At 35.8% G+C, this 11,169-nt stretch overlaps 1 protein-coding gene across 2 annotated transcripts in view; it reads left to right on the top strand.

Annotated features, from left to right (window-relative positions):
- The first annotated feature begins 721 nt into the window (after positions 1 to 721).
- Positions 722 to 11,169, top strand: part of LOC306882116 (regulator of microtubule dynamics protein 2-like) — a 33,795-nt gene continuing 23,347 nt past the window's right edge. For both annotated transcript variants that reach the window (XR_013785220.1, XM_079436596.1), the window contains exons 1-3: positions 722 to 764; positions 1,490 to 1,601; positions 2,341 to 2,768. Coding sequence is in view for 1 of the 2 variants with exons in the window: in XM_079436596.1 (XP_079292722.1) it covers positions 2,347 to 2,768 (422 nt within the window). In the remaining variant the exon portion in view is untranslated. The remainder of the gene's footprint in view (positions 765 to 1,489; positions 1,602 to 2,340; positions 2,769 to 11,169) is intronic.

Here is an 11,169-nt window from a genome sequence, read left to right as displayed (position 1 = left end):
AAGAGCACAACATTACAACAAAGCTTTGATTAATTTGGATGGGCTACAGCAGCAAAGAACTGAGAGGCTAGTGGGCATATGCATAACAAAACTGGAAAGTTCAGAAGCGTGAACAAATTTTCATTTGGCATGGTCTGACCAAGGGGTCAAAGTTTCAACAGTTAGCATTATCCATTAGACGCCTGCTGGTAGATGTTGTAACTACACCATCTGGACCAAAAGGATCTCTCCACAATTAAGTATAGCAGTAAGTTGTATTTTGATAGCACTTTTCTCCAAAAATCAAGGTTGCAAGGTTACTACAAGCATTTAAAGGGATAGTCCACCCCAAAAATGAAAATTCTGTCATTTACTCACCCTCACATAGTTCCAAACCTGCATGAGTTTCTTTCTTTGGTGGAACATAGAAGAAGATATTTTGAAAGAGAACTGAAACTTGGTTGCCAACATTCTTCAAAATCTTCTTTGGTGTTCTGCAGAAAAAAAGAAAGAAAGCCCTTTTTGGAACAACTTGAAAGTAAATGATGACAGAATTTCAATTTTTGGAGTGGACTATCCCTTTAACCAAGAACATAAATACGTGGACAAATTCTATTCAGTGCAGTAGTGTCATTAAGTGAATGTTTATGCAAAGACGCTCAAAGCCAATCAGAGCAGCTGAAACAGAAATCATAGTTCAAGGTTGATCAGATATTCGTGTTTATATAGACTCACCAAAGCACTGAGCTCCACAGCAGTGAAGGCCACAGATCTGCTCCATTAAAGTAAGATATCCAGACTTGAACCAACCACTAACATTTCTTTGATGGTTAGACAGGGTTTTGGTCTTATTTTTGGTATATGCATACATAATTGTGTTCAACAGATTATTTATGCAACTGTACAGTAAATTACAGATATATTAAATGCATGATGCGTAGAGATAGTTTTTGAGCTTAACGTAGTTGTAAAATTTGTGCAAGTGTGTTCGGGAGTAGGCTAGCTTCTTGTTGTTGTAAAATGGTAAAGTACATTAACAGTGAACATGCAGGACACAAGTGCAACTCTGTTAATGAGTGATTTTCAATTAACTGATTCTTTGCCTCGTCAGTTTTTGGCAGGTCATTAAAATTGTCTAGCTGTGATCTGCAATTTTACATATGCACCACGATAAAGTGTTTCTTAACCTCTTTATAGAGACAATATTCAAAGTACAAAGTATCCAGTAGCTGCTATCTAAAGGAGAAACCGTGAGAACAAAAACAACCATGCAGGATTCCCATGTAACAGCTGAATATTGCATCAAAAATGTATTTCATATTATATTATAGTCTAGTATAAAAGACCATCTGCTACTATGGTACCATCACAGCACTTTTTCTAATAGGAACAGATGTAGGCTAGTAGTCTTTTTTTCCTGCATTCGTCCACCCCTTTTGTTAGATGATCATTAAATATTAATCTCTTAACTTCTTATCAGTATTAAACATCTTTCGTTGTTTTTGCAAAGGAAGTTGCACTGAATGGATGCATTATCAGGACGGAACCTTTAGTTATCAAGAACCGCATCGACACGGACTGTTTTTGCAGACGCACCGCTGCGCTCAGGAGAGTTTGAACAGGTAAAAGCTGCTCTTTTATAAGAATCTCGGTGATTTATGCTTGTGTTTTATGGGTTTTGCTGATGGAGCCTGCTCTGATGCTGTTACAATGTTATTTTTTTATTCTCCGCTACATTTGCTCATATATGCAGATCGCATAGTCCTGTAAAGACCTTGACAGCTGATTAATATCCTTTGCTCCGGTTTAAAATGTTTGCTGAACTTTGAGGTGAATTGAAAGGGTGTGAACTTGACTTTTTTAGCAATCTTTTGATATTTTGATCTTATATTTTTTTTGCAGTTGTATCAAACAGAATGGAATGTTTTCGAGTAAAATAAACCAACTAATACCACAAAAAAATGTGGTTTAAATCCACAAAAAATGATGTTTCTGCTGTTGTTTTGCTTCCAAAATGACGACACTTCCTTTTGTATTAGTTTAAAGTCTAACTAACAGGATGGAAAGTGAATTTGAGGTTGAACATGAGTTGAAACTGAAAAATATTTACAAGAAAGCACGTTTTGCTTGAAATATATTGAATTGAAAATAAAAAAATATAGCAAATATTTCAGATGACCACATAGATTTTTTAATGTAGTGGCTCATTAATCCATTTAAACCAATGTATGTTTATAATTAAACATATAATATGTTTTTATAAATGTTTTTAATATTATTTTAAGTTTAAAATAATATTTGTATCAATTCAGAAAAAAAAAAAGCCTATATAAAAATATACTTTTTCTCGTGTCTTCTCAGTTTAGGATGGCTCAAGCGGACAGCAGGGCTCTGGCTTTGGGAGTTCTGGCAGGGGCTGCCGGGATCAGCCTGGCGATTGTCTGCTTCCGCAAAATAGGAGCAGGCGGTGGCAGAGTCCTGCATCTGAGCAGCAACGCAGATCACACGGCAGGCAGCCTGGGTCTGCAGACGGGCCAGGCAGAGGTGCTAGATCGGCTGGGAGCTCTGATCCATTGTGTGTCTGAGCTCAAAGAGGAGGTAAAAGCCCTGAAGGATGCACTTCCACACCTGCAGGACAACGTTAGAGATCAGCTGAGGGGCCGGAGCAGGGACAACATCACCACTCGCAGAGTAAGTCCTCTTCATCGAACTCCCACCAGGAGAAAAAGAGCAGGCGTCTCAGCTAGAAGTGAAGGACAAAGCTCAGAAGAGGCAGAGAGTGAAGGAGGGTGAGTTTACTGAGATGCCAACCTGGCAGGTCATTCATTTTCATTTTTTTTATACATAGAAAGGCAAAAAATGCTTCTTCCCGACAGATATTACTAAATATGTTTGTTTAGCAAATACACCTTCTGTCTGTCAATAATTTTGCACATTCATTATGTGGCATAACAGAAAGAAGTTGAGAACATAGAAAGTTTTTTTAAGAAGTCTCTTAAGTCACTAAGGCTGTAAAACAGTAATACTTCGAAATATTATTACAGTTTCAAATACCTGTTCTATTTGAATATATTTTAAAATGTTACGTGTAATATATTTTACAAAGTCTCACATGATCCTTCAGAAATCACCAGTTAAAGCATAAATATGGTACAAATAATAAGATTATGAATTAAATAATGAAGAAGAATCATAAACATAACCAGAACCATACAATTCCCATGCTTATAGGGCTTCACGGGGCGTATTGTCAGGATTAGAACTCAAATAAAGCAATAAGCTGTGGTTTACAGTGAATTTATTACAGCTAAGGGGTGTTGTTAGGCAGAATTTATTTCATATTCTGTTCCCCCTTAGCTGTTATAAAACGGATATTCCATATTATTACATTTTATATATATAAAATGTAATAATATTAATAAAATACATTCTTCCGCCAAACAATGTAGTTCCTGAGAAACGGTTGTAGTTGCAACAAAGTTGTTGCTGAGCAACACACAGACGCAGACACAAAAAGTGTATGTTTGTAATTTACAACCGCTTCAAACATGGTTCAACCAATCAGGATCAAGGACCGGAACTATCCATTTTATAATAATTTGGATGCTTTATTTATTTGTTTGTTTAATACGTATAGCTAATCAGATAATGACTTATTATGTTTGCTGTAAAATAACGAAATCAGGGTCATGTCCTTAGTTTTGTGAATTTTCTAGCAGCTCAATTTATATGTATTTTAGTATTTAGTTTTTTCATGTCCCTACTCTGGGCAAATTGAACATAATTTAGAGTTGTAGAGGGATTAGACGTGTGTGCATAGCTGAGGTGTGATTCAGTGAGAGAGCCGTGTTGTCTGTACAGACGAGGTGAATTCCACTGCCTCCAGTCATTCATTTAAACAACTGTTAACTAAATTCTGCACTAAGCACTTTACAAGTCCATTCCAGTCTCACTAAATTCTGCTCCCAAAGCCGTTCAGAAATAATCTGCTTTGTTTTACGTAGCATTAAAATTTAGTTCTTGTTATTTTTGACACATTATGTTCTTCAGCACCTTCAATGTCCAAAAATGATTTGTTATTTTAAGCCGCTTGGTTTGTGCATCTTTGCCTCCAAATACTCCAAAGGAAACACTTGAGGCGTTCAGCTTTCATAAGTTGTTTTTGTATGTCTGTTTGGAGCATTTCTAGACCATGACTGGCTTTTGTGTTGCTCTGTTATCATGGTTTTACTTTGAGCTGGCAGGTTATGTTTTAACACTACAATCCAGTGCAGAACGATGATTCCAGTGGCCTGTAGCACGAAGCTGGTTTCAGTTTAGTTTCAGTTCAATTCACGTTTAGTTTGAGCAAACTCTTGAGTTTTCGGGCTCAAGAAGATTGGTTGGTTTTGAGCGGGTTTCGTTACCATGGTAACTTACGCTACACGGCTACCCTGCTCCAGAGCAGGTTTTATTCTGGGTTAGAGATCGCAAACCCAAGCTGGACCAATCAGCTGTGAGCAAAGTGACATATATCTGATGCAATGAAGCCACTCCCCTGTATCTCGTTTTCAAAGAATGATTGCCCGACTTTTGCAGCTACTTATTTATTTATTTTATATTAATTGTAATTGTTTATAATTCATATAATATATAAGGTGGCAATTAATTTTAAGCTTCTTATTTAAATTAAATCTATAAAGATATAGATGAGCTTTAATATATCCAACTTTTAAAATGACTAAACTTATGTTTTCCTTTTGAGCTCTGTGTGAAACTATAAATAAATAATTAAATTCAGTTGATTCCTTTGCGTAGTCATATTTTATTTCTGCTGCCAAACGTTTGAGGAGCGTCTCGCTGCAGCCTACAAGATCCAGGGGGCGTGGTTGGATCTAGATCAACTCCTCCCATCTTACACATACCTAAACCTACCCATCTTCACCCCCTGATCCCTAAACCCACCCCATCTCCACCCCTAAACCTACCAATCTCCACCCCCTAGATGTGGATCCAACCACTCCCCCTGGATCTTGTGGACGACATCTCTTAATCTTCAGCAGAATAGTGATTTGCTGACTCTCACGAGAAGTGAATCAAACCAACGCTTTGCTGATGCTCTCCACGCTTCGTGTGATTGGCTGTTCGCTGCACGTGTCACGCTTTCAGGTGCACACACTCCAGAGTTGATCACAAACTCTGGTTCAAACTCCGAGTTGTCAGAGAACGTTTATATCGAGCTTTGTGAGCCCGCTGATCCTGACCTAAACCAGGTTGGCTTTATCAGGTTTTGTCAACTCAACTTAATTCTGAAGCGAGTTTGTTCATCTCGCTTCGTGCTACAGGCCACAGAGCTTGTGTGTAGTTTGGTCCTGGAACTGCTTGGGTTTAAAAGGACTGTTCTTCTGTCAAAACAGTTTCCTCCTTTCTGTCTCTCTTGAAAGCACAGGCCGATCAATCTCAAAGAGTGACTGCTGAGTTATCACGGTCTAATTTTTACCGTTTTATGTAGGAGATTGTAATTTCTGTCACCGTTCCTAAATTGCTTGAGTGTAATCATGTCACAACTTGCCTTAGTTGCTGTAGGATGTTAATACTTGAATGTTTAAAACGATACCGTTTTATTATGTTTGATTGCTGTAGATGTAGAGAAAAGTTATTGTGTACATAGAGTACATGTGTATTAGAGAAACATTTATTTCATAATGAGATTTCCCCCCATTTAAAATTCCTATTATCCAATGAAAGGTTAGATTTTTGTAAATTTTTTTAATAAAAGATCAAAAGTATTAATAATGCAGATTAATTTTCACAGCCTTCTTTGATCGTATTTACCAAGGGTGCCGATATTTTTGGCCATGACTGTACACAATTCAGAATTTCAATATCTAGTTGACTTGATGCTAAATGCATGAAACAAAACATGATTTTAGCAACATTTAGTGCATGCACTGTAAAAAAAATAAAATAAAAAATTATATTCTAAAGATTGATTTAACTATGAAATATAGATAAAGTTAACATTACATAGAATATTAATGTAGGTGAATTTTTGGCCATTTAGTTTGAGCAACTTAAAATATTCAGCAGCATACTGAGTTTTCTCAACTTGTGATTTTTTTTATTTTTTATTTTATTTTACAGTGTGTGACTTGCTTTTATTGAGAAGATATGAGGCTATAATTGGTCATTGTTTATCAGTAATGTCTGTAGCAATATGTTTGATCTGTAAAAAGTTTGGCCCTGGTTGCACATTAACCTTGAGAAGGACATAAAGATTAGGGTTTTTTCAGGGTCTGGTAAACTATTGTTCAGAAGTTTGGGGTTAGTATGATTTTTTTTTTTGAAAGAAGTCTCTTAAGGCTGGATATATTTGATCATAAATACAGTAAAAATAGCAATAATGTATTCCTGGGTTGGCAACACTTAGTTTTCAGCATCATTACTCCAGTCTTCAGTGTCACATGATCCTTCAGAAATCATTCTAATTTGCTGCTTAAGAAACATTTCTTATCAATGTTGAAAACAGTAGCATTGCTTAATATTTTTTTATGGAAACTGTGATGCACCTTGTTCAGGATTCTTTGAATAGAAAGTTAAAAAACAGCTTTTATTTAAAATTCAACGTTAACGCGTTAATATTTTTTTTTACGCAAATTAATCGTTTGATAAGGTTTGAGCCCAACTTCTTGCCGTCATCGCAGGTAATCATTGCCTGCGTCCCAATGTGCACACTATCCATCCTAAATTCTATGTGATATAGTGATTTTCAATACTATTTAGGGCAGATAGGGTGGATAGTATGCACATTGGGACGCAGGGATTGTGTGATTGAGGCGCCAGGCTAGATAAAAGTGAAGCGAGAGAGAGCACGAGAGATATGTATACTCATATGTGATAAGGATACAGTGAACCAGTGTTGCCAGGGTCGCGATTTTCCCACACAATTGGGCTATTTTGAAAATACAGTCACGGAAAAAATGACAGAGCCGTGGGTTGCGGTTTTTTTGGGCTAAATTTATAATGTACCGCGGCCGCCAAAAGTGTATATATACATGTGATCGCAAAAGGAAGTTATTACAAACACTCTGGTGGTTTAAAGTGAGTTCTGAGTGAAAGTGTACTATTAATCTCATAAATTGTCTCATGTAGCATGATGCTAATGTTAGCTCTAATGCACTTGCAGAACAGGTCCAATTCTTCTTCATAATGCATTTTGTCATAATACTTCATGTAAGGTCGCAAGAAAATGTTTTGTTGTATTTATTTAGAAATACTTTTGATAATAGTTGGGTAAATGTATACTGAGATTGAAGCGATGTGGCTTGGTAAGCGCTTTATTGTCAGTATAATGGCTGAATTAAAACAAAAGAATAATAAGGATTATGTCTCATTCCTGGCGGAGATGTGAAAGGTTCTGTTTCCTTAAACTAGTTTGTCATGCATTCCTTTATTTTAACACATTTACAGGTAAATCCTAGTATTTTAAATTTGTGATTAATCACAGTCCAGGACTGTTTGATTGACAGCACTAATTTAAAATATAAATCCATTGTAACATTAAAAATGTCTTTACTGTCACTGTTGATCAATTTAATGTGTCCTTGATGAACAAAAGTTATTAATTTCTTAAAAAACAAAATCTCACCGACCCCTGACTTGTAGGTTTAGTACTGTTCCAGAGGAATAAAGAATGGTCTGTGTGTCCAAACTCCAGGGGCTGCGTCTGATGAAGTCATCTGAATGTGTGCACAGCCGGTGACTGTTGGGATGGTAACCGTGAACAGCTCTCCTTTTCAAAGTCTTTGTACTTTATGCATATTAAAGACTTGAGAGTTTTATTCAGCTCTGTTTGGCCAGTGGAGGTGTTTTTACCATAACGAGCACAAACCTTCACATTTCTCTGTAGGGTCTGTCTAAAACATTTTTAAATCCCAAATGTAACTTTGTGCACACTGACACATACAGCATCAGTTTTTTAAATAATGGGGTAATATGTGCCCTCTGGAGAATTTGAGTAAAATTTGGCTTTTATAAGTGTAAATATGGTGTGCCATCCATTTGTTGAAATGTTCAGCTGAATCAGAAAAAAATAAAAATAATTTAATTGATTAAACAACATTCACCTCAACGATTACATTTAATCAGTTTTAGTTCACTACAGAAACTGAAGGATTTCATTTTTGCATATGCATTTTTACAACTTTTTACCACCATTTTTTAAAGAATAAATGTAACACTTTTGTCAGATTTATGCTTAAACAAGAATAAACATAATTAATAACTAATTCAGTAATTTATGATGATAATAGTAACATAAACATCTAATATTTGATCTGGGAGAAAAATACAAAATTATAAAATAAATATTAGGAATATAGCAGAAAAAGATGCTATATTTTGCAATGTCTGTCGTTTTATTTTAATGCTGAACATTTTTTAATTCAATAGTTCGTAGCACTGCCCTCTCAGAGAAAACATGTTTGGTTCATTGTGATGTGTGACAGATGTACAGTAGTCAAATAGTGGACCGGTGCGAACCATTCTTGGATGAGAATAGAGATGAGCTTTAGTTCTGGAATATGCTGATTTACCTCATGAGCACCTCAGAGAGCATGCTCAGCAGATAAAAACAAAGACTTTAGCTGATGAATGAGGATCAATATGAATGAAATCATACAGAAAGGGACCAATGCGGCATTTTCACAATTGCATGGAACGCTTTAACAAATAGAAATGTTGGTTTAAGTGCAGGTTGGACAGTAGAAATTCATTCATATTTTTGTCATTCATCATTACAGAGGGTTATTTTGATTTCATATTCATCGGGGCTATGAGAATGAGCAAAGAGCTTTTTGAACTATGATTTTTGTGTGCAAATCAAAACTATTTGCTCTGAACATAAATGACTTAAATGACAACAGCAAAGGCAAACAATTGTTTTAGTTTGCATTTTTGTGTTTGTACGTCAAATGAAGAGATGTGGTGATTAGACTTGGTTTTCATCGCAAAGATAAACAAACAGAAGCAGAGAAGTAGTAATGCAAAGGCAAACCTTTGCGCTTATGATGTTGGTTAATGTTCATCCAAATGATGCTTGAGATCTGAGTGTTCAGCCAGATCCTTGACAGTTGTTGATCTTAGCTGAGGACGGATGTAAGACGTGCTCTCAAACAAACACTGCACTCTTCAATTTACAGTTCTGCTCATGATGGCCACACAAAGAGGGAGATAAAAGATTGGCATCAAAATAATCCCTGTGGAAGATTCAGGTTTTCCTGGGTGTGGCTGTGTCCTTCAATCCAGATAGAGGAAAGACAACTTCATTCAGACTTTAGTTAACTTTTCTTTTAAATGTTTTTGAAAGAAGTCTGTTGCGCACAAGGCTGTATTTATTTGATCAAAATTACAGTAAAAACAGTAATTATTGTGAAGCATTATTACATTTTAAAATAACTGTTTAAATGTAATTTATTCCTGTTATGGGAAAACTACATTTTCAGCATCATTACTTCAGTCTTTAGTCTCACATTATCCTTGAGAAATAATTCTAATATGCTGATTTCCTGCTCAAGTTTTACTTAATATTTTTTTGTGGGAACCGTGATATGGGTTTGGGGGTAAATAAGGTACATTTTATTCAGCAAGGAAGTATTAATTTGATCAAATGTGACAATAAATACATTAATAATGTTTCAAACGATTTCTGTTTCATCAAAGAATCCTAAAAAGTATCATAATTTCTAAATATTAAGCAGCATAAATTTCTAGAACATTGACAATAAAAAGAACCATTATAAGTAATTGAGCACCAATAATAATTAATAATTGCTTTTCTGTAAATGGTTGAATTTCACTAAGTAATTGCTGCTGAAAATTCCGCTTTGCATTACAGGAATAAATTATATTTTAAAACACAAAACTGTTCTATAAATTCTAATATTTCACAATATTACTGCTTTATTTTTGGTCAAATATATGCAGCTTTGTGAGCGTAAGAGACTTCTTCTTTCAAAAGTGATAATTTTCTAAACTTTGAATATTTGTATGTAGTATTTTGTTGTTTATTGCTTTGAGGATATCCAAATTGAGTTAGTTTTGGGATGTGATTTATAATTATGTCTGGACGACATTGCAGAAAAAGAGTTGCCAGTATATGTTTAGCCATAATGAGGGTCTGAGAATAATATCATTTCAGACAGACTGATGAGATTGGCCAACATGACTCAGATCTCTGGCAGTTAATGTGTAACTGTAGCTCCTTAAATCAAAAACACACCGGCTGTGGGTGATTTCCTTTGACTGTCATGAGCGACCGTGGTGTATGTAACATTTGAAGTGCCCTCGGAGGTTCCAGCTCCAACACATCCCTGCAGAACTATCGCTCGAAGTCTCAAATGTTCTCACGAACCGCGAATGACGCAAATGCTTCAGGTGCCAGCTCTTAATGGAAGCCTTTTATGTTTTCACTTTTTCTCAAGTCTTTAATTTGTACCTTAACCTGTAATTAATGTTTTTACACACTCCTCTCGGCTGCTGAGAGTGTTAGTGCACGCCTACAGTTATTGAAATGGGATGCTTTTCGGAGGCTTAGGCAGGTATTGCATGCCTTGTTGTAAGAAAAATAAACAACCCTCACAGAGTTTTTACATGAAAGCCTTCGGGTGTCAGTCTGAAACCGGCAATCCCAGTAAACAGTTAATTAGCCTGCTTCACATGTGCTCAGATCCTGTGGATGTTTTGCATGTAAACACTTTATGAATACATATCCATTACTGACTGCATCAGTGAGAACACCTATAAGTTTCTACATTCATTACTAAATTTGTGCTTGGCTGCCAAATAAAATTCCTTTTACCTTCTGTCTCTTGTGTAGGGAAAGCACATTTTAAGCATGTTGTTTTGCCTGAGCTTCCTGAGAGGTATCTTTTAGGTTGAGGACACTGTAAATCACTTAAAAATCCACTTTGCTTCTGTTATGTAAATGTATTTGAGTTTGTTTTTATGTCTTGAATTGAAGGAATAGTTCAGCCAAAAATGAAATTTACTGAAAAGTTACTCACCCTCAGGATATCCAAGATGTAGACGAGTTTTGTTTCTTCATCTGAACAGAGTTGGAGAAATTTAGCATTACATCACTTGCTCACCAATAAATTCTCTGCAGTGAATGGGTGCCGTCAAAATGAGAGTAAAAAGAGCAGATGATAACCT

The sequence above is a fragment of the Barbus barbus genome, assembly GCF_936440315.1.
Source record: "Barbus barbus genome assembly, chromosome: 16".
NCBI classification, from domain to species: domain Eukaryota; kingdom Metazoa; phylum Chordata; class Actinopteri; order Cypriniformes; family Cyprinidae; genus Barbus; species Barbus barbus.
Note: the sequence above shows the minus strand (reverse complement) of the source record. Positions and strands in the feature narration are given on the sequence as shown.